The 23,437-nt window shown below is 46.0% G+C and overlaps 2 protein-coding genes across 2 annotated transcripts in view; one reads left to right on the top strand and one right to left on the bottom strand.

Annotated features, from left to right (window-relative positions):
* LOC148105833 (focadhesin-like) overlaps positions 1–16,214 on the top strand; it is a 32,134-nt gene extending 15,920 nt beyond the window's left edge. Inside the window, exons 21-44 of the mRNA XM_087839045.1 lie at positions 142–263; positions 364–456; positions 2,116–2,204; positions 3,285–3,326; positions 3,418–3,526; positions 3,614–3,730; positions 4,492–4,730; positions 4,807–4,896; positions 5,131–5,278; positions 5,743–5,862; positions 5,939–6,061; positions 6,166–6,243; positions 8,007–8,078; positions 8,193–8,295; positions 8,394–8,474; positions 8,546–8,674; positions 8,749–8,864; positions 9,220–9,480; positions 11,619–11,708; positions 12,476–12,653; positions 12,771–12,868; positions 13,098–13,349; positions 13,440–13,515; positions 16,004–16,214. Of these exons, the coding sequence (XP_087695171.1) occupies positions 142–263; positions 364–456; positions 2,116–2,204; positions 3,285–3,326; positions 3,418–3,526; positions 3,614–3,730; positions 4,492–4,730; positions 4,807–4,896; positions 5,131–5,278; positions 5,743–5,862; positions 5,939–6,061; positions 6,166–6,243; positions 8,007–8,078; positions 8,193–8,295; positions 8,394–8,474; positions 8,546–8,674; positions 8,749–8,864; positions 9,220–9,480; positions 11,619–11,708; positions 12,476–12,653; positions 12,771–12,868; positions 13,098–13,349; positions 13,440–13,515; positions 16,004–16,077 (2,900 nt within the window). The 3' untranslated portion in view covers positions 16,078–16,214. The remainder of the gene's footprint in view (positions 1–141; positions 264–363; positions 457–2,115; positions 2,205–3,284; positions 3,327–3,417; positions 3,527–3,613; positions 3,731–4,491; positions 4,731–4,806; positions 4,897–5,130; positions 5,279–5,742; positions 5,863–5,938; positions 6,062–6,165; positions 6,244–8,006; positions 8,079–8,192; positions 8,296–8,393; positions 8,475–8,545; positions 8,675–8,748; positions 8,865–9,219; positions 9,481–11,618; positions 11,709–12,475; positions 12,654–12,770; positions 12,869–13,097; positions 13,350–13,439; positions 13,516–16,003) is intronic.
* LOC148105832 (very-long-chain (3R)-3-hydroxyacyl-CoA dehydratase 4-like) lies at positions 16,139–18,928 on the bottom strand. Its single transcript, XM_087839042.1, has 3 exons — positions 18,749–18,928; positions 18,271–18,402; positions 16,139–16,385 (listed from the first exon to the last, which is right to left on the bottom strand). The coding sequence occupies exons 1-3, from the start codon at positions 18,828–18,830 to the stop codon at positions 16,309–16,311; spliced, it is 291 nt and encodes a 96-aa protein (XP_087695168.1). The 5' UTR covers positions 18,831–18,928; the 3' UTR covers positions 16,139–16,308.
* Between the last annotated feature and the right edge of the window lie 4,509 nt (positions 18,929–23,437).

Below are 23,437 nucleotides of genomic sequence, written 5' to 3'. Positions count from 1 at the left end.
GAAGATGAAGATATTCTGCAGATTTAATCTGTTTGGTTCTCATAAAGCCAGGACATGGTGGAGATATCAAACAGTGTGTCTGTACCAACACGTCACTGTTGGAAGCACCATTATAACTCAGCCTCTCTGTCTGTGGTGCAGCTGGGCTGCTTCTGTCGTACAGTCTGTCTGTGCAGAGCGATCGTGCTGGGAGACCCATCAGCCACTTCCTCGTCAGCCGCAGCCGCAGTTACCAGCAGACGCTGACAGCCCTCGTTCATGAAGTACGTGTTGTCTTCTTCCATTGCTTTCTCTCTTGTTCTTTGTCGTGCACGCAGAGCTTGAAAGAGGAACTGTTTCCTTCTTCTGTGTTTTGGTGCACAGGTCAACATCCAGCCCTCTGAGTGGCACCGTGCCCTCCTCCTGCCACAGGCCTGGAGGGGCTTCATGAGCCGAGCTTTCTACGCCGTTATGGAGGTTTGTGCAGGTGTTACAGAAGCAGCACTGAGTGCTTCATAGAAATAAATGGTGTGGACGAAGAATTCAGCGACTAAAATGCACATCGTGAAGCGTGACTTCACCAGCTGGTAGTTCTGCCCTTTCCATGTGGCACCAGGACACAGTAAGACATACTGGGTGATGTGCAGCCTAACTGGAACCTACACAACACAAATGTCAGCCAGTCTGTCCTCCACAGGCCTCAGAGACCTCTGACCTTACAGTAAAGGCCTCAGAGGCCTCTGATCTTACAGTAAAGGCCTCAGAGACCTCTGACCTTACAGTAAAGGCCTCACAGGCCTCTGATCTTACAGTAAAGGTCTCACAGGCCTCTGATGTTACAGTAAAGGCCTCAGAGGCCTCTGATCTTACAGTAAAGGCCTCAGAGGCCTCTGATCTTACAGTAAAGGCCTCAGAGACCTCTGACCTTACAGTAAAGACCTCACAGGCCTCTGATCTTACAGTAAAGGCCTCTGACCTTACAGTAAAGGCCTCAGAGGCCTCTGATCTTACAGTAAAGGCCTCAGAGGCCTCTGATCTTACAGTAAAGGCCTCTGATCTTACAGTAAAGGCCTCAGAGGCCTCTGATCTTACAGTAAAGACCTCAGAGGCCTCTGATCTTACAGTAAAGGTCTCTGAGGCCTCTGATCTTACAGTAAAGGTCTCTGATCTTACAGTAAAGGCCTCAGAGGCCTCTGATCTTACAGTAAAGGCCTCAGAGGCCTCTGATCTTACAGTAAAGGCCTCAGAGGCCTCCGATCTTACAGTAAAGGCCTCTGATCTTACAGTAAAGGCCTCAGAGGCCTCTGATCTTACAGTAAAGACCTCAGAGGCCTCTGATCTTACAGTAAAGGCCTCTGATCTTACAGTAAAGGCCTCAGAGGCCTCCGATCTTACAGTAAAGGCCTCAGAGGCCTCCGATCTTACAGTAAAGGCCTCTGATCTTACAGTAAAGGCCTCAGAGGCCTCCGATCTTACAGTAAAGGCCTCTGACCTTACAGTAAAGGCCTCTGACCTTACAGTAAAGGCCTCAGAGGCCTCTGATCTTACAGTAAAGGCCTCTGACCTTACAGTAAAGGCCTCTGATCTTACAGTAAAGGCCTCAGAGACCTCTGATCTTACAGTAAAGGCCTCTGATCTTACAGTAAAGACCTCAGAGGCCTCTGATCTTACAGTAAAGGCCTCTGACCTTACAGTAAAGACCTCAGAGGCCTCTGATCTTACAGTAAAGGCCTCTGACCTTACAGTAAAGGCCTCTGATCTTACAGTAAAGGCCTCAGAGACCTCTGATCTTACAGTAAAGGCCTCTGATCTTACAGTAAAGACCTCAGAGGCCTCTGATCTTACAGTAAAGGCCTCTGACCTTACAGTAAAGGCCTCAGAGGCCTCCGATCTTACAGTAAAGGCCTCTGACCTTACAGTAAAGACCTCAGAGGCCTCTGATCTTACAGTAAAGGCCTCAGAGGCCTCCGATCTTACAGTAAAGGCCTCAGAGACCTCTGATCTTACAGTAAAGACCTCTGATCTTACAGTAAAGGCCTCTGATCTTACAGTAAAGGCCTCAGAGGCCTCTGATCTTACAGTAAAGGCCTCTGATCTTACAGTAAAGGCCTCTCAGGGTTTGGTTTCTGTTGGCAGGGTCGACGTGCTGAGTTAGAGATGCTCCAGAAACAAGGCAAAGAGGATCCACAGGAGCTGCAGTACAAGCATCACTGTGCCTGGCTGTGGTGAGAACCACACTCATACTTGCTTGTATATGTGTAGACTGTGTGTATATAAATGGTAGTGCTTTTGTACAAGGTCTCTAATCTTACTGTAATGACTGTAGTGTGTGTGTTTCCCTGCTGTGTGGACCAAACTTTACATCAACACTTTGTGGTAACACCTGCACTATGTAGCCAAAATAACTGGTTCTGAACCAGCAACCTCCTGACCAGTAGACGACCTGCTCTCCCTCCTGACCATGAAGAAAGTGAATCATGGTTTTCAGGCCTGTCAGTCACAGGTGTATAAAGTCTGTGGCTCGCTGTCAGGAGCTCAGGAAGTTCCTGGACGCTGTCGTGATCGGAACAAGCATCGTTGGAAAATGTCGTGTTCACGCTTCTGCGTCTCGCAGTCCGATGGAGGAGTCTGGTTCAGCAGTTATCAGGAGACTGATACTCGTCTGACTTTGGTGGTGGAGGGATGATAGTGGGGCTGTTTTTAGAGGTCGGGCTCAGCTACTTAGTTCTGCTGAGAGGAATTCTTAATACTTCCAAATACCAAGACATTTGGGAGGATTTCCTGCTCCCAACATGAACGTGTGCACAGGAAGAACCTGACTGGCCTACAAAGAGTCCTGACTTTGACCCAGCAGAACATCTGTGGGATGAATTGGAGCGGAGACTTATTTAGAAAGCATGGAGGAAGCAAACAATCCACCAAAGAAGACCCAGGACTTTGATCCAGGATTTTAGCTCCTCGGACAAGAACAGGAGGACATTCCTGTCCCAAAGTCCAGTCGAAGACATTTACAGACTGTTACAAAGATGCTACGGCGTCTGTCTCAGCGCTACACCATCAAACTTACGTTCTCCAGACTTAGTTTCCCCTAAAATGTTAGTTTTTCTCAGTTTAAACATGTGATTACATTTAATCTGTAAATCATCCTGTTTCATTTACATGTGAGACGCCGTCCTGATGTTTTTGTATTACGGTTGTAAATAGACTAAAGTGCTGATGTGCATCACTGCTTTAACAGACACTGGTCACCATCTTCATCACGTTCTTCATCTTTTTAATGTGTTGTTATTATTTTTCTGACACAGGGCCAGAGATCAGCTGGCAGATGTCATCAAAGCTGCTACAAAGTGAGTCCCCTGCTCGCTCTGTTTCATAGGAAACGTTTGGTGAGCAGAGTAACCTGATGTGAGCGCTGTGACTTTCTGTGGGTCGTTTCAGGGACAGTCCTGTTGTTCAGGGAAACGCCATCTTGGCTCTGAGCGGCCTCGCCGCTGTTCTGGCGAAGTATGAGAGCAACCTGCCCACTGATGGTGACGGCAGCCTGGGGGTGAGACGCCGCAGGGTCCTGTTACACAGTGTGTTTGCTATTTCATAATCATAGAGATGCTGAGCTCAGTGCTGTTGGACTCGATAGGCTGGACCAGAGTTCGTGGCCACAGGAAGCTGGTTGACCATGGTGCTGGACACCCTGCTCAGCATCAGCAGCAGCAGCTTCAAGTCCAAAGGACGAGTTTTCCCCTGGTTTCTACACGTGAGTTTCATCAGCTTTTACATAAGAAACCGTGATTGGCAGATGATTCGAGTTCTTTAAGAGTCGTGACAGTGACGTGATGAAACAGAATCAGCTGTTTCTGACCCTCACACTATGAACACTTTACTGACCCTCAAAAGTAAACATGCAGTGATTCACCTGCCCCATAAACCACATGTTATTCTAAATAAACACGAGCTCCGTGTGATTGTCCGTCTGTTAACTGCAGCCTGCTGGCTGCTGTGGTTCAGAGACGCTGATGTGGCTGCTGTAGCTGCAACACCAGCGTGTGTGTCAGATTAACACTGTTGGATTTGTTAGTGTGGAGCAGCTTTTATCACTCTGAGCTCTGAAAGTGTTCATCAGTGTGAGTGAGGGGAGCCGCTGACTGTCTTTAGCACCTGTGCTAACACTTTCAGCACTCGGTGCCTTTCCAGACGTGCAGACGTGCTAGCGGCACTAATGCATCCCCATGGCTTCAGAGATGTTTGAAGCTGCACTTTATCCCGAGCATGCAGTGAACCAAAAACAACTTTATTTTGATGACTTTCTCACAAAAAGAAGCAAAACAAGCCTGAAACATCGCTGCATCGACACGTAAACCAGCTGGAGTGTATTAGCATCAATATTCCAGTAAACGTGGTTCTCACAGCTCAGCGAGTCTTTGCTCTCTAACACATGTTGCTGTTGGCTGCACAGTTGTTGTGAATATAAAGTTGCTTTCTTGCATTGATTACTTTCACCCTGTGCTGCCTCCTCAGCGCTCCTACTCGGGTGAGAACACAGCGAGCACCATAGCGCGCTCCTGTGCGAGCCTCGCCCTGTCGCTGCTCGTCTCCGTGCTCGTGGTGCGGCAGCGGGACGGTCTGACCCACATCCTGTCGGCGCTGCGGGCTGGCCTCCCGGGCTCCCCCGCCGCAGACGACTCCCAGGCCGTCCAGTTCCACTCCGGGCTCGGTCTCGGCATGGTGCTGTCCACCCTGCTGCACCAGCGCCTCAGGTACAGAGTCTGCAGGAGGAGATTCTGATGTGAACCAACAGTGTAACGCTTACTGACTGCCTGTGTCCTCTGTCAGTGATGAGTCTGCTCAGAAGGATGCTGATCTCCTCTTCGGCCCTCTGGATGCTCTGGAAAGTTCCTCTTTCAACCCCAACCTGGAATACAAGTACGTCCTCTCGTGTTTGCAGAGAGCAAACTGACATCACATGGTTGGTAGGAAGCTGGAAGATTCAGCCGTTACCAAGGCTGCATTTCTGCTGCTCAATAAAAGAGCTCGTTTGGCACATTTACTCTTTTTCAACAGACACATCTGGAAGCTTGTTAGGAGTTAATATTCAACAGTGAAACAGGGGTTAGCATATTAAATGTGCTCTTCCATGTTCTCGCCTTCTTTCCTCAGCACTGGCTGTATACTGGGTCTGGGTCTAGTGCTGTCTGCCTTCTGCAGCAGCGGACAGAGGAGTCGACATGTCCGTGTCAGCCTGACACTCGACAAGCTGCTGGCCAACCTGCAAGACTGCAGTGGACGAGGACGCATGGTGCAGGAGGTACAGCAGCCCTGCACACGACTCACACACTGACGCCAGAGCCGAGGTCCTGAAGTCTCTGACGCAGGAACAAGTCTGTGATTGTAACTCTGCTCAGACACGTTTGTGACAGAAGAAGCTGAAATAGTCGTTTTGATGAATTATCTACTAAAGACAGTTTCTGCTACATGAACATGAAACAAGAGCTAAAACTTTGAGCCTGATGCTGATGTGTGAACTTTGACCTATGACCTCGAAGCACTAAAATGTGTATCTTATGATGTTTACCGTACGATTGGAACAGATTCGTCTTCTATAAGCTGTGAAAACGTGTCGTCGTGACCTTGTAGAGCAAATAAAAAGTGTGTAACACAGATAAGCTTTGTTTACTGTCCAAGGTGGAGACGCTGCACGGCCAGTGTGGGGTGAAGGTTGAAAACTGTGCCGTATAAAGTTTTCACTGACCTTCACATGTGTGTGTGCAGGTGTTGGCGTACTCTGTGGCGTGTGTGAGCGTCTCAGCGTTCAGCGCAGGTCTTATTGACGCCGCCAAGGCCGAGGAGGTCACGGACACGCTGCGCAGCCTGACTGAGGAGAGCCAGCAGGTCAGTAGGAGAGCTGATGGGGTCATTCTGGCTCCAGCAGCTCTTTGTGGTTTCATTGATGACCCTGTGTCCCCAGACCCCGGGCTTCTCCCTGGCTCTGGGGTTAGCGGTCCACGGGCTGTCGGTGTGCGGCCACGGCAAAGCAGAGCACATCCACCCTCACCTGCTCGCAGCCTGGATCAAAATCTTACTGGCTGAGGTACAAAACCTCACTTTCTACATCTCAGCCTAAATGTTCATGTAAACGATGTCCAATCACGTGAAAGGATGTTTGGGGTCCCAGCGCTGACCTTTGTGTTACAGGGCTGTCCCACCATGCAGCGGCTGGCTGCTGTCAACGGGCTGGTGGCGTTGGTGGGATCAGAGAGTTACCTCGTTCAGGTAAGACGCCTGCAGCTTCATGTTATCACCTGCTGTTGTGTTTCTGAGGATGTCTTTGTTTCGTGGTTTCAAGCATGTGGAGCCATAGATGATCGAGCTCATGTGACCCTGTAAGGTTTGAGGAATCACCATGGTTACCATAGGAACACACTGGCAAACCCAGTATTTAAAAAGATGTGACGGATGCAGATCTGTGTCTTCTGTGCAGCCATGTGAAGCGTCCCCGTGTTCATAAAGAGATGCAAACACACCTTTAGTTGAATGAATGAATGAATGAATGAATGAATGAAGGCTTTCTTGGCCATATGCAGGTTGCCCCGCAGATGAATGGGACCCCCCCCCCCTCGACTTACACACATAACAAAGACATCACATGGGGATACAGTCGGAGATCGGCAGCGTTACAGAGAAAACACTGACAAAAGTACACTACAATGGGAAAGTACAAGAGGAAAAAAAGAGACCTCTACTCATACTGGGAGAACAGCATGAGGACAGGAAACAAAAAAACTCCTCTGCACAGAGAGCACATAAGTGTCCACAGTACAACATTGGAGCACGTGACCACAGGGTTGGGTAGGGGGTGAGGAGTAATCCGAAGGAAACACAGCAGTCCTCCTGCACAGCGCTACCATTCCAGCGCGACACCCAGACCCGCCGTGTTCCCCCACAGGAAACAAGCATCGAAGGCGTTTGGAGAGGGAGGGGGATGAGTGCGTGCTTATCAGTGTAAGTGTGTGTGTGTGCGTGTCCAGAGTTCAGCTGAGACAGTGTCCTCCGCTCTATCTAAGTAAACAGTCTGCCAACCAACCCAGGTGGGCTTGGGATGGGAAGAACAGTCATCACACAGTCATCATCAGGGAGTGTTTGTTGCACCAGCCTTGGGCCCACAGCTGGCGCCGTGGTTTCCACATGTTGAATTCGTAGATTTTTCTGTTATACGAGCAGCTCAGGAGAATTTAAAGCTGATTCATTAACACTCGGACGCTGGTCTCTCGATCTCCCGTTGGAGAGCCGTGAGCCTCCCCATGATAGTATCAAACTTCTGATCCGTGGTGTTGTCATTCTTTTGATTCTGAGACCAACAACAACAACAACTGCAGTGACCCGTTCTGTGATGTGATCCAACTTTCGCTCAAGGTTGTCATTTTGAGCAGGGCCCTCTCTGATGTATCCCACCATACGCTCAATGGTGTTGTTTTGAGCCTTCACAGCAGCTGTAAGCGTCTCCGAGGTGTTAACCATGCTGCGTTCGTTGTGAGAGGTCGCGCCTCGTCCCATCGCTTCGATTCCAGCGGGCAGCCTTGGGGGGGTTTGAACAGCCGGTTCCGCTCTCTCAATTCTCCGATAAGTCAGGGCCAAGCCAGCTCCGATCAGCAAGAACCCTGTTATCATGGTTCTGAATAGGTAGATATCCTCAGCGTCCTCGATCGACAGTCCCGCCAGGCACACGACTCTCCAGGTCTGCCACCCGTCCATCGTGTATCCGGCAGGGAAAGTCCCTCCAGGGCACTCGGGCTCTCCCGAGCTCAGACTTCTCGTTGAGAAAAGGGTGTCAATAGCATTCAGAGACCAGTTGATCAAATCCATAATTCTCTTTTAGGTTTTAGAGAACAGACTGTGAGAGACTGTTCGAGGGAAAGTAATGCACATGAGACAAGACAAGGACACAAGAGGCTAAGCAGGGAAGATAAGGGGAAGGAGGAGAGGAGAAAAGTGCAGCTAAAGTTAGCGACAGTGATGCTGATTCTCCTCTGATGCAGCTGAAGAGCGAGACGGAGCTCGTGTCCAAGCAGCAGAACAGGCTGAATGAAGTTATTCGGGCCGTCACACAGGTAAGAGTTTACTTATCACATATTACTTTACTCTGATTACTACACACGATACTCTCCCCTCTGCTCGCTCCTCAGAGCGTCTGTTTCAGCCACTTGTCGGCTCTTTGGTTGCAGATCATCACGTTCTCTGGAGCCATCGGTTTGCAGTCCAACAGCGCCTGTTTGCTGGGACATTTGCACCTGGCCCACATGTCCAGCAGTCACAGTCACACAGCAGGTAACACAGGAGTCAGTGGGCGGAGCAGAGCTGGATGCAGCGTTAGTAACACTTTAAAATGATCTACTGGGCACTAACTACTTTGATCCAACTCCCAGTTCCTCCAGATTTCAGTTACCTCTCAGAGAAAAGTGTCGTCAGATCCACGACGGAGTTCGTCACAGAAGCTGGACAAAAAGGTTTGTGACATCTACAGAGGTCGTTGTGTTTGAAGCTGTAACTCTGTAACATCGTCTCTCTCTGGGCGCAGGTCCTCAGTCCTCCCATCCAGGCCTGGTTAAGACCGCTCTCACCGCTTTGGCGTCAGTCGGCGCCTCTTTCCAGTATCCGCCCATCAACTGGAGCGCCGCTCTTTCTCCTTTAATGAGGATGAGCTTTGGTAAGAGTTGTCGCTCAGTGCTGTCCGTGAAGCCACAGATCCTGTTCAGTCGATGTTGTTGTTGTGTTTTGTAGGAGAGGATGTGCAGCATCAGTGTGTTGTCCTGGCAGCCTGTCAGACCCAGTCCTCCCACAGCGCTGCTCTGTTTTTGGGCTCCTGGTTGTCGCCTCCCCTGGTCCACAGTCTCAGTGTAAGTTCAGTTGGGTATTAGCGCTGTGACAGCTGATATTCAGTCTCCATCAGGTTTATAGGCTGGTCCACTTTAATCTGTTGTTTCTTGATATCCAGCTTATATTTGAACAGGTTTCTTTAGGTGTTCTTAACAGAAACAGGAGCATCTACTGCCTCACCTCTGAGCTCAGCTGTTTCTCAGTCGTACAGCAGCTGAAGAAATGTCTGAATAATCAGCGTTTGGCTTCTAAAGCTGAACAGATGCTCTTTAACCACGACACACATCCAGTCTGTCTCTGCTGTAGGAGAGCGTGCTGAGTCCAGTACAATGATGAAGGCTTCAGAGATCCTTACTGGCTGTCTGTCTCCCCCAGTACCAGACCCGGGCCCACCTCTATGAGACTCTGGGCTCGTGGATGAAGCACGTGACTGAGGACAAGCTGCAGGTGTATGTGGAGAGTTTGGGGGTGCAGCAGTTTGATGAGGACCTCCGACCCCAGCGCGCGTCCCTGTGTCGCTCTGTGCTGCGGGGCCTGGCTCAGGCCATGGCCCTCCCAAACCCCTCTAGCAGCTGCTGGACCATCCTCTGCTCTGCCACGGAGAAGATCTTCACCTTCCTGCCCGACCGAATCCAGGTGCAGTGTAGCTGCTGACTGTTATCACTGACACGTAGAAGCTTTTTCTTTGATGCATGGCTCTGTCCCTGGTTTTACGCTCGGGGATCGTGATATCCTCTGATGTTCCCATCCACCCAGAGACACGAACAGGAGCATAAACCCATTTTATTCAAAGCAAGAAGCTGTGACAGATGCTGCTGTAGGTGTGCAGAGCTTCAGTCACCGGAGCTCGGCTGGAAATGAGCTCTTCTCATCACCACAGCAGCTTCAGCCCATCGTTAGCTCAGCTGTAAGAACACCTCGACGGGAAGGGACCAAACACAGCATCATAATAACAACAGTGGTAACTGTAACAGTTACAGTAACAGTTCTGCTCTTTCAGTAATTAAGTAATACGTAATTATCTTGATGGATGTTGGATGAGGAGGCCTGATGGAAATGCCAGTCAGGTTTATAATAAGTGCAAAGACAGGATGTGCAGCAGGTTCCTGTTAGTGTTCGTTTGATGTCGTCAAACTCAAAAGTTAAAGACGTCGAACTCTTGGATACAAACTGGGTGCTTCAGTGAAACATGCAGACATTTGTACATGTTTTGGTGGGATGGCTGTCTGGGTTTATTAGGACAGTATGAAGTTTGCAAACATAAAAACAGAATGCAGTCACGTGCATTGGCCTGATTACATCCATAGCAGAACACACAGGACATGTCAGCTGGATAAACTGAGTAAATGAAGTGCAGACAGGAGCTGATCAGAGCATTTCCTCTGACAACAGTCTGTGTGTGCAGACTAACTGTGGCACTGCTTGAAGAGCAGGTTGTCTGATGTAGGACAACAGCTGCTTAATAGGCCAGATGTTTTCAGCTGGAGAAAGGTGAGACGCAGGTCTTTGTAACGATGAAGTTGTGATCTATACCAGCGTGATCTAGACCAGCGTGATCCCGACCAGCGTGATCCCGACCAGCGTGATCCAGACCAGCGTGATCCCGACCAGCGTGATCTCGACCAGCTTGATGTCGACCAGCGTCATCTCGACCAGCGTGATCTAGACCAGCGTGATCTAGACCAGCGAGATCTAGACCAGCGTGATCTAGACCAGCCTGATCTCGACCAGCGTGATCTCGACCAGCTTGATCTCGACCAGCGTGATCTCGACCAGCGTGATCTAGACCAGCCTGATCTAGACCAGCGTGATATCGACCAGCGTGATATCAACCAGCGTGATCTCGACCAGCGTGATCTCGACCCGCGTGATCTCGACCAGCGTGATCTCGACCCGCGTGATCTCGACCAGCGTGATCTCGACCCGCGTGATCTCGAACCGCGTGATCTCGACCAGCGTGATCTCGACCCGCGTGATCTCGACCAGCGTGATCTCGACCAGCGTGATCTAGACCAGCCTGATCTAGACCAGCGTGATATCGACCAGCGTGATATCAACCAGCGTGATCTCGACCAGCGTGATCTCGACCCGCGTGATCTCGACCAGCGTGATCTCGACCCGCGTGATCTCGACCAGCGTGATCTCGACCCGCGTGATCTCGAACCGCGTGATCTCGACCAGCGTGATCTCGACCAGCGTGATCTCGACCAGCATTTTCAAAGTACAATAAAGGAAAACAGTCAAACAGCTAAAGTTGTGTGAGGATCACGGGCAGTTAGACTCATTTTAGCCTTTGTCCAAATCCTCTGTCGTCTTTACGTTGAGCAGCATGTTTCTGAACCTGTGGCATCATTAACCTCATCAGTCTGAAGAACAGCACAGTGCTCGTGTTTCATGGTACTTGATGCTACATTTCAGCTTTTGAACGGCTGGAATCATTTAGTTGATGATATGTGTGCTGGTGTGTGTCGCCTACCATTGGCTCCCTGAGTTTAACAGCTGCTAATAGCTGAACCTGTTAGTCGTGCTCTGTTCACCTTTCTGTGAAATCAGCTGATCTCCTTCAACCTGCTGTCTTTGTCTGTTTTGAAACCTTTGTGTGGAGCAGTCTAACAGTTAAAGCCTTTTTATTCGTGCTGCTGCTGGGCCCTGCTGGCATCGAGCTTTGCCTCTTTAACACATGAACACAGGTTCAAAGGTGTTTAAATGACACATTTTAACTAAAAAATAAAAATTTTTGTGTTTGTGTTTGATTTCTTGTACATTTATTTCAGGGTGATGAAGTGGATCTGTATGTGGGCGTGGCCAAGTGTCTGTCTGAGATGTCTGACACAGAGATTGAGAGGATCATGAAAGTCTCTGAGGTACAGTGTTAATAACACCAGCAGAAAATGAACAGAGGGACCACGTCCACTGTTTCCATGTGCTGAAGCGCGGGCAGAAGTACGTTTGGTTTACAGGTTCAAAGACATGTTGTTGGTCTCATAGTGGAAATGGAAGTAATTCCAGTGACCTGTAGCTCATATTGCTTTATTACTTATAGCTGTCAGTGTGTGGACAGTAAAACCTGCATTCTTCCTGATGCCCAGCAGGGGGCCCACTACACAAGTGTGTATTTCTAAAAGGAGCACTTTAAGTAAACGTTCAGTTTGACCAAATGTAACCATATAGTGATTTAAGCTTTCAGTAATTTAGAGGAATCTTCCTCACATGGTTACTTTATTCACTTCAACAACAGTCGTGCTTTATACTGTGAGGTCGACCCTACAGTAATAATACAGAGAAACCCAACAATCATGTGACCCCCTATGAGCAGCACTTTGGTGACAGTGGGAAGGAAAAACTCCCTTTTAACAGGAAGAAACCTCCAGCAGAAGCAGGCTCAGGGAGGGGCGGGGCCTCTGCTGTGATTGGTTGGGGTGGGAGAAGGAAGACAGGATAACTAAACATGAAATGGTGACAGGTGTGTAGTTTGAAGCCCTCTCAGCTGCTGCTGACCCTCGTTGTTGATCCTCTGCTGGCTTCCTTTCAGCACACGTGCGGTGATCACGTCACGCCTGTCATTCAGTCTGTGACGGTTCGTTGAAGCTCAGCCTGCGCTGTGGCTTTAACATCTCTGTGTTCTGTTTAGACTCAAATGGAGAAGACCTGCTTCGTCTTAGCCTACCTGACCTCTCAGGGACGAGTGCCCCTCCTTAGTCTTAATGATGTCATTGCTGGGGTCCTCCGTGGTTGGCCGAGCCGCAGAGTGGGGTGGCTCCTCCTGCAGACATTTTACCAGTGTCGCCTGGCAACCAGCATCAACACAGGTGAGACAGGAAGGCGTTCCTACTGCGTGGAAAGTGGATCTCTCCTGATCTAACAGACGACTGACACCTGTGTGTTTTACCATGATGGTTTTCATTTAGTCAGCATCTTTGTCACAGGCATCTCCAGACGGGTGGAGTGGCTCCTGGAGCTGATGGGACATATCCGAAATGTTGCCTACGGCGTAACAGACGTCCAGCGTGGAGACACCAGATCGGTATGTTTCTGAGTGACCGCCATGTGACTCCCACACATCCTCCTCTTCCTCCCAGCAGCTGAGCTTAGCTAAATGCTGGTCCACCATGACGGTGCCGTGTTAACTACAGCGAGGCTGCTCTCGAGCATCAGCAGTAGAGCAAAGCTTGCTGCTGTTTGCTTCTTCTGTGTATCTGAGTTGGTGGAAGCAGATTCTGTGTCGTGTGTTTCTAACTGAGTGTGCTCTGCAGGCCACCGACTTCCTGTTCCAGCTCTTTGCTGCTGCAGTAGTTTCCTGGAGTGACCACATCATGCCACTCCTCTTTGGCATCCGGGTCCAGTGGTTTCCATGGCAGCCAGACCCCAAGCCTCAGGCTCTAACACACGGTCTATATGGCGAGGAGTCATCGGTGGACGGCGCCCTGTCCCAGTGCCTGTTAGCGATGTCCCACAGCCTCCCTCGGCTCCTGGACAAGGAGCCCTGGAGCAGCCAAATGCCCAAGGTCAGTGTTTGTGCTGTGAACTTTGAACTTTAGCTCAAATGTCACTCGTTGTAAACGTGCAGAAGGGATGACCCCGTGTGTGTGTCTCAGTTCATAGACTGGCTTCTCAACATCATGGAAGCTCCTGACCAGAGCGTGTCAGCATCAACGGTCAGCACAGCCAGAGGTGAGCAAAGCAGCCTTTTTCCTACTTACACATTTCATAATATTTCACTCTGTTTGAACCACAGCAGTACACAGACTGTTGTCTCCATAAAGTACTTCATGAAATCACATCTAAACAGTTTAATTAGATATAGATTATTATTATTACGATCCTTGTGCAGGTCTCATTGAAATTAAGACCTGGCCTGGAGTTTTGTCAGGTTCTTACATCATTAAATTAAATTACATTACATTAAAGCTTGGAGGAGAGGGCGATTGTGGTGTGGTATTTTACACAGCTTCGTGCTTCCAGCCCGACTGTACTGCAGCACAAAGCACAGTGAACGGGTTTGTGTGGAAGAACTTGATCTCTGTGGGATGAGTTGGAGCGAGGACTCAGCCAGACCTTCTGATCCAACATCAACCTGACCTGCTGAAGCTGTTATAGTAGCAAATGAAATCATATGTATTCAGGATGGAAAGTCAGAGAAGTTCACGTGTGTGAAGGTAGACGAGCGAACACGTTTGGCAATAGTGTATTTTCATAGGTTTCACTAAAGTGACCAGTACACCACCAGCTGTGGTTTCTTCTTTACTGGTTTTGCCCCAGAAGCTAAACCTTCCTGGTAAAGCCTGTATGTTCGGGTCTCCTTGTGAAATGCATTGTGTGTTTCATGGACTGGTTCTTATACAGCACTGTATGAAGCCTGAATTTCAGCTCAGACACATGAAGTTTGTAGTTTCTGCTGAAATATTTCTGTCAGTGATCACAGAGACAGAGCAGTCCAACCAATCATGGCCTCCGTGGACCTGGTTGTGTCGGAGCTCCACCCTCACCACGTCCCTCAGACAGGGTCGTTGGACTGTTAGTTTCTCTGCACTGTTGCAGGTTATCTCACAATATCAAGTTACCACAGAGGGGACTGTAGTGATTCAGCTCTATATAAATAATAGAGATGGCACGATACCACTTTTTTATGTCCGATACCGATATGAATCCGATATAGTGTGTTTTTTAATCAGTAAAACTGTTTTTTTAATATCTTGCTTTTGTATAAGTTCAAACTCAAGTTAAAAAACAACAACAACACTAAAGCTATTCTGTTACACCTGTATGTAAAAAAAAAAACACACTGCACCCAAAATATTTCATAGTTCAGCAACACTGATCAATCTAATAAACTTAAACCTGCTCCATCCTCCCTATTCTGGTATTTTAAAGAGTACTTAGCAGAAATATTAAGCAACCTAACTAATAGGGTTGCAAACTCCCAGCAAAAGAAAATAGGGAACCACCCTCTTCCTCGTGATGCTTAATCAATGTAATCAACTTTAATTTGATGCAGGGTGAAAAAAATGCACAGAAATAAATTATTTTTCAAGAATAATTAAATAGATTCAACATCTTTCTTCAACAGAACTGCAGACTGCACACATGGTACCTTCCCAAAGGAAAAAGTAGTATAGCTTACTAGGGTATATTAGACTTAACAGTTACTATATACAGTAATGGACTTCTATACATTTTACATCAGATTAAAACTTTGGGTGTAAGAGTCAGATAATTATTTATTAAAAACTAGATATTTTAAATGAGAATAAGAAAGAAAAGTATGTCTTTGTGCCCCCTTTTCCCTGTTCATGCCCTATCGGCCCCCCTGGCTAAACTTTGCTAGATCCGCCCCTACACAGTTACGTCAGCTGCATAGAAAAAGATCCTGGTGTAGAAAGTAATATTAAATAAATTCTAACAACAGCTTATCAAGCTTAATAGTGCTGCTGTTGTTCAGCCGCTGGTTTCCTCTTTCTGGTGAGAAGTGGGCCAAAAACTAAGAAGAGAGACGGACTCACGACAGAAAATCCGATCAGCTGATCATTGATCAATTTCACGTTTGAAGTAGCAGCAGGAGAGAGAGAGGGAGAGGCAGTTGCTCTATATATCGGTTGTTAAGCTTAACGTGGGAATGCTTTACAAACATTCAGAGATGAACTTACACACTTGCTTTACTTCTCTCTGAGATAACTTCCTCGGAGATGAAATGTTTGCTAGCAGGCTACAAATACACACAGCCGCTCTATCATGTGACCACACTGCTCCGGCTCGCCATGTCGCCAAGTTTTGTGAGGTGCTTTTTTGATATTTAATGGATCGGATATCTCACAATATCAAGTTACCATAGAGGGGACTGTTGTGATTCAGCTCTATGTACACAAATGATGATTTGGCCAAATGAGCTTCACATTCTGCTAACAGGCCTCATCTGTGGCAGTCTTTACATGAGAAGTAATGCACCATGTTTATTGACACTCAGCTGACAGCACTGTTGTAAAATAAGGTGTGGAAAGAGCAGGTGGTATTTTAAGAGAGGTTTACTCAAACATCAGTGTTCATACAGGCAGGATATGCTGAAGAAATGATCTGGTCTTCAGAGCAGCCATCTGATTCATCTGATTTCTCTGATCTCTCTGATTTCTCTGATCTCTCTGATTTCTCCTGTGGTTCCTTTCAGCTGCTCTGTTGGCACTCAGGTCCTCTGCAGAGTTCAAGAAGAAAGCCGTGTGGACCAGAGCGTACGGCTGGTAGCCCAGAGGAGCCTCGGTGTCCTGCTCAGGCGTTGCTGCTCGTACACAAAGACGCACACGGCTGCTGGTCTGAGCTGCTGTTTAATGTTAGACAGTAACTGTACTGTAGGAATCTGTGCTGTCAATAAAAGTGCAACAGAAATCATTTTGGGTCTAGAACATCCTTTTCTCTCTTTACAGCAGATCGTTAAATTCGACTTCATCCGTAACTCCAACGAGCTGTGACTTCATGTTACTTCCTCTTCCTGTTCCACTTCTCCAGGTGGTGGTGCCTCTCCTTCAGCAGCTGCCCGACTGTGAGCAAGGCTCCTGAAAACCAAAGTGTTTTACATCACAGTTACACTACAGTTACACTACAGTTACACTACAGTTACAGTTACACTACAGTTACACTACAGTTACATTACAGTTACACTACAGTTACACCACAGTTACACTACAGTTACACCACAGTTACACAGTTACACCACAGTTACACAGTTACATCACAGTTACTGTACAGTTACACTACAGTTACACCACAGTTACACTACAGTTACACCACAGTTACACAGTTACATCACAGTTACTGTACAGTTACACTACAGTTACTGTACAGTTACACTACAGTTACACTACAGTTACATCACAGTTACACTACAGTTACACTACAGTTACATCACAGTTACACTACAGTTACACCACAGTTACACTACAGTTACACCACAGTTACACAGTTACACTACAGTTACACAGTTACACAGTTACTGTACAGTTACACTACAGTTATACAGTTACACAGTTACACTACAGTTACACTACAGTTACATTACAGTTACACTACAGTTACACCACAGTTACACTACAGTTACACCACAGTTACACAGTTACACCACAGTTACACAGTTACACCACAGTTACACAGTTACACTACAGTTACACAGTTACACAGTTACTGTACAGTTACACTACAGTTACACAGTTACACAGTTGCACTACAGTTACTGTACAGTTACACTACAGTTACTGTACAGTTACTGTACAGTTACACTACAGTTACACTACAGTTACTGTACAGTTACACTACAGTTACACAGTAACTGAACAGTTACACAGTTACACTACAGTTACACTACAGTTACACTACAGTTACACAGTAACTGAACAATTACACAGTTACACTACAGTTGCACAGTTACACTACAGTTACACCACAGTTACACTACAGTTACACCACAGTTACACTACAGTTACACCACAGTTACACTACAGTTACACAGTTACACTACAGTTACACTACAGTTACACAGTAACTTCATTCATGACACCAATTTAACATCCCCAGATAGAAGACCCTCCTCAGTGTTGTCACCACAGATCTGGTCAGAAAGCTCGGACACCAACTATGATGATATGACAGTGAGGCCTGTAACTGTTCTTCATCGTCCTAGTCTTCCTCAGGAAACTGTCACTCGTAGTTTTCCCAACAGTAACAAATCAGAAGAACCTGAGAACGTTTTGTGTTCTTTTCCTTCAGTCTGTGTTCTAGTTCAGCTGGATTTAGGTCGTGTTAGTGAAGCGACCGACCTCTGTGTCTAACATCTTTTTGTCTTAGTTAAGGTTCTCGTCTAAACGTGTTTGCTGTTCATCAGCCTCACAACGGCACGACTAACCGTCTCATTAACCCTCATCCAACCAGCATGTTTAACATACAAGGACGAGCGACTGAGGACCACAAGAGTTAAAAAACTAATAATGGTAACATATTTCTTAGTTCTGTAACGATTATGCAGCATCTAAAGAAAAAAGTAAAACTGTCTCTGCAACGTTGCAGTGGCCTATGCTGCAAGTATGAAATGTATAGTTTAATCTATCTTACAGCTTTTATTAAGTTTAATCCACATAATTACTCAGAAAACCTCACTGGTATCAGAGCTTTCAGTCATTTTAAGTATCATTTGCACAGGGAAGTTGTGTGTAAATATGGACAGAATCAGATCAATGCCCACCAAAAGTGAGTATGATTTATCGAGACAAACTTTAACGTGGCTGCACGCAGAAGCTGAAACAACCAAAGCTAATGAAAGTAGTGGCCGACTGAAGACGACTGCAGTGACCATACATGTAAAGGAGGAGCTTGGACTCAAACGAACGTGCTCCTGTGCAGCACGTCCATCAGGTGACTAATGTCACAAAGGGTTGTTCTCCGTCTTACCAAGAGTGAGGACAGGCAGGTAGAGCGCCAGCACCACGGGCAGGTGGCTGTTTGGAGCTGTCGTTGAGTTGAGTGGACACGACTGGGAGGCCGTTTGCTCAACATAAGGCAGCGCCTGATAGATGGTGGCAGCTGAGAGAGAAACAAAAAGGGGAACAAACGCTTCACTTGCTGTTCTTTTACTTCATTCACTATCACAGTGTTATTGGCCTGTGTGTCGCTGATATACAGAACGTTCCTCCAGCACTTCTGCTTACAGCACAGAGGTTACTCACTGCAGCTGGAATGCACTGTGCTCATTTCCTGGCTTCATATCATCAGCTCTGCTTGGCTAACCCATTTCCTGTTGGCTCCCAACACTTCCCTTACACAACACTCTGACCACACAATGAACCTCGTAATGTTGAGAAGTCAAAGTACTTATGAGCTCAGCTTTCAGTTTGTTGGAATAAAAGATGGAAACTTGATGATTTAACACCTTCAACGATGACTGTGAGGATGTATAAGGGGATCCAGAGCGTGTAGCGAGTCCACAGCATGGTGATGGACGGCTTCTCCATGACACACAGCAGCTCGTGAGGATACCTGTCATCAAACCACAGGCACAACTTATTGGACGAGAAACAATGTTTGCATCTGGAAATCCACTGGAACTACGAATGTACTCAAATCATCACATCGTATATCATAATGCAGCTACATATGGTCTAGTATGAATACGGCATTAAGGATATTATTATTATTATTATTATTATTATTATTATTATTATTATTATTATCATTTTATTATTATTATCATTTTATTATTATTATTATATCATTATTATCATTTTATTATTATTATTATTATCATTATTATTATAATTATTATTATTATTATTATCATTATTATTATTATCATTATTATTATTTTTATTATTATTATTATCATTATTATTATTATTATTAGAGACATTGTTGAAGTTCTGCCTTCAGAACAGTCAGTCTGTCCACAACATTGGAACAAATGTGGATGTTTGCACTTGAAATATTTCGATGTGAGTGTGTGTGCACGTTCATAACCTTCTACTGATACACACATCATCATTGTTAATATTAGTATTATGTGTGTGTGTAAATACGCTCCCTCCTCAGGCCTGGTGTTATGGTGCTCACCATGAATCAGAACACCAACGCCGGGTCACGGGCCGGTGCCGGTGCCGGTGCATGAGTCGTTTGAGGCTCCGCTGTGACATTTGTGGTTTTCAGGGTTTTTATTGTTACTCTGGTTTTTTTCCTGTGTTATGAATAAATCTTCGGTACTGGTTTCATTTTGTTGTGTTTATCTGCAACACCTTAAAGGCCGGTCTGTGGTGCCAAAAAGGTTGGGGACCGCTGGTGTAAATAATAAAAACTCATTAAAGCTCCAGTCAGATATGCTTGGTTGCCCTGTTTTTTTTTTAAATGTACTTAATTTTTTGATTATTATTAAATGAAATAAGTTTTGTTTTCTCCTTTCTTGCGTATGTGCAGTTATAACTTTATCAATAACTACTGTTATTGTTCATGAACTACGGCGTGTCCCTTTCAGACATCACCAACTTAATATTTTCCATCTAGCAGACAAATCAAACATCATGTATCAACATGTCACAAAGTGGTTTCTTTTTCACAGAAATAACCAAAAATATTTCCACTGCGACCTGATATCAGTGGATCCTACACTGGAATGTAAACTGGCTGTTTAGGGGGAGGGTTCCTGCCCTGGGTATCTGCTTAGAGGGAAAGTAAGACGTCATGGTTTAAAAATGTAGATAGTTTGACACATTAGTAAAATAATTGTGCTGAGAGGTCAGGTCCAGGGAGTGCTGTTCAACTGTAAGGAACTAAAAGCTTCTTAAAGCTCTGCATCTGCATCTTCAGGGTTCATTATGGTCCTGGTTGCTACTGGAAATAAAGAAACAAAAGGAGGGTGTGTTGTTCAGGAAGTACAGACTGTAGCTCAGCAGGTAGAATTACTAACTGGAAGGTTGGAGGTTTGATCCCTGGCTGCTCCAGTCTGCACGCCACGGTATCCTTGGGCAACATATGGAACCCCGACTTGCTCTCCGATGCATCCATCATAGAGTCATTGTTAGAAAAAGAAGTGCTTGTGTGAATGAAGCACGCTGTATAAAATGCTTTGACTGCTCATATAGAAAAGCAGCTTATAAGAACTGGTTCATTTTCCAGATAATTCCACTATTAAGACAACAGACATTTGGGAGGCTTTCTCCTGAGAGTAACACTGAAAGTCTTGCTGCTCCTCCACAAAATGAACTCTTCTGTTTAGATTTGATTAAAGACACAGCTCAGCTAAACACAACCCAAACTAATCTACACTATTTTTCTTTATTACGCAGCATTTTTATAACTATTTCCAGATGTTTCTAAAGATGAAAACAGAATTAAACTCCAGCCTGATCCGTTTCTGAGGTTCCTGAATCTGAACGTCCCTCAAACGCCTCTCTGATCGTTTCCTTCCGTCGCTTTTACTTTCGCTTTCGTGAATGTTGTGGCACAGTTGATCGTCTCCATGTTAAGGTAACGTTAACAGTCTGTACTGTTTTCCTGGCTAACATCAGCTGTGTGCAGCTTAGTTTCAGCATAAATCTGCTTCGTTTTATGTGAGATCAGAGTCTGGGAATGAGACAGAAACAGTTAGTTGATGATCAGCAGCTGAACTCAGAGTCGATGTTACTGTGGATCCACTGACTGATGACTGTAGGCAGCTTCTCCCGCCTCCATCAGTCTGTTACGGAAGCCCGTTTCCGCCACAAAAAAGGATCCATTCTCCAAATTTCGAGTTAGTTTTTTCAAAATTCCAAGTTAATAACTCGAAATTTAAAGTTATGGATCCTTCTTTTTTTTTAGTGACGGAAACGGGCTTCCAGTCTGTGCATGTTCATTAACTGCTGACAGTGAGACAGGGGTGTCCTTGTTGCTTTTCGGAAGTCGCTGCCAACACTTGATCTATAAAATGCATTTCTCTGCTGGTTCTCTATAGTCTGCTGTCGTATTTGTATGCAGGTTATTTTCTTTTTTCAGTTTAACTGGTGATATTCATTCGTGTATTGTAGGTGAATGCGCTGATGTTAGTTCATAAATTCTGCAGAGTTAGTAAACTGGCCATTTTTGCTCAATAATTCCTGTTTCATGTTCAAACCATCAGACAGAAACTCTGCGTTTTTTTTTATGTTCTTCAGCCTGTTGTTCTTGAGGTAATCTGTGATGCGTTTAATGACCCTCCACATGCTCTGAGGGTCATTTGAAGAGAAATAAAACTTCATCTTTAGAGCATAAGTGGGTTTTTGCCCTCTTTATGCCCGCGGTCAGGCTCTGTTTATTGTAGTATAACACTCATAGGACACGGTGTCCTGCTGCACACACACTGCACACAATGACAGCTGCAGAGTTTGTGTCTGATGTATTAAGTATGAAACACTGTTGGGCTAAAATCTGGTCAGAATGAATCCAGGTGCAGGTGTGTCAGTTTAGGACCACTGGACTAACATCCAAGTGCTCACAATATAAAGTGTGTTCTGTAGTAACATCCTGGTGTTGCAGCAACAGTCCCACATGGAAACGTCAACAGTCAAACTCAAAATCTCTTTTTGTCAACAATAAAATGACAGCAGACCAATTTGAACAAAGTTGGTAAAAAGCTTCAGAAATTAGTAAAATATTAAAAAGTGTCTTGATGCTCAATCATCCAGGTAAGAGTTAGGTAATGCTGTGATTGCAGACATTCCCCAACTCTCTGTGAATAGGACTCATGGCCATTGATCAGTGGTTGTTGATCAATGGTCATGACCTCCCAGCCTTTGTGCAAATGTCCTGTTTATAAGGTTGGAAATCTGCAGTCAGCTGAGACTGAAGGAGTCACCTGGATGAGTCATGAAACGTTTCTCCCACTGAAAACATCCAGATGAACAGAATCAACTATTGGGGATTAAAACGTGTCTGAATTAATCAGTGGGTGCTGAGTGGGTCAGTCAGTGTGTCTGCTGGGCTGATTTGTGTTTCCTCTGCAGGTGAAGGTAGAAAGTGTGTGTGAGCTGATGTGAATTGAGCAGCATGGATCAGTGTGAGGACAGAGAGGAGGGAGTCCCTCCCTCTAAAAGCACTCTGTGTGGGGAACATGAGAGCCAGACCAAAGCTCAGAGGTGAGATGACCATCTCTAACTGTCCATGACTCTTCTCCATGTCACAGCTCAGCACTCACATCACTGCTCCATCATTATTCACAGGAACCAGCCTGGACCTCCACCCAGCTCTGTGTCCTGTAAGAGTGACTGGTCTAAAGATGTCATCATTACGTTTAAAGACTCTGCTGCAGAGAGGTGAGCTGTTAGTAACAAGAACTCTCTGATTTAAATGATTTTGATGTTTCCTGGTTTCTAAAATGCATCTCTGTAGCAGAGCAGTGTCTCCAAGGACACACAGGCTCAGCTGTAACTGTCAGTTTATCTGGTTTTAAGACACATTTGGACTCAATTGGCTGGTTTTAACTATTTATTTTAATCAGAGGTGTAAATTTAGACCTCACACATCTGGATCCTAAACTATGATAGAAACAGCTGCTAGCAGTGGGTAGTTTGACTTTGATACGCTGCTCTAGAAAGCAAACAAAGGTTTGTGCAGCTCCTCTTCAGAAAAGTGTTCAGAGAGCAGCTGCTGTATTAGACAAAGGCTCGTCGTGTGAGCCCAGATGTGTGTAACAGCTGGATGAAGGAGAACCATCACAGTCACGTCTCCATCCCGCCTTTATTAATGAACTTCCTGTTGCTTGCAGATGACAGGAACACAAAGTGTTTGTGCCACGTGATGCTGCAGGATTTGTTAACATGTCCATGATGGTAACATCTCCTCGTCTAACTGCAAACACATGAGCGCTCCTAACGGCAGCTATCACAGCCACGCAGGCAGACTGTGTCTCACTGTTGCATTCAGGGACATTTGTTTTCCTGTAAAAAGCTGAACTCTAATCTAAGAGGACTGTTACTGACAGGAAACAGCTGCATTATCTGCAGTCTGTGTGATCACAGCTGCTTCAATCACTTTATCAGAGAATTGATCATTGAATAAAACATGTTTGTGTCTGCAGAGGTCAGAGGTCACAGTCTGCAGGATCCAGCTGTCCGTCTGT

This window comes from Neolamprologus brichardi, chromosome 3 (genome assembly GCF_056152115.1).
Source record: "Neolamprologus brichardi isolate AB-2024 chromosome 3, ASM5615211v1, whole genome shotgun sequence".
Taxonomy (NCBI): domain Eukaryota; kingdom Metazoa; phylum Chordata; class Actinopteri; order Cichliformes; family Cichlidae; genus Neolamprologus; species Neolamprologus brichardi.
This window is presented reverse-complemented; position numbering and strand designations above follow the sequence as displayed.

Coding starts and splice junctions, on each gene's coding strand:
- LOC148105832 (XM_087839042.1), bottom strand. CDS start 18,830: ATGGAGAAGCCGTCCATCACCATGCTGTGGACTCGCTACACGCTCTGG. Junction 18,403..18,748: donor CCTCACAGTCATCGTTGAAG/GTGTTAAATCAT, acceptor TTTCTCTCTCAG/CTGCCACCATCTATCAGGCG. Junction 16,386..18,270: donor CCTGCCTGTCCTCACTCTTG/GTAAGACGGAGA, acceptor TTTGGTTTTCAG/GAGCCTTGCTCACAGTCGGG.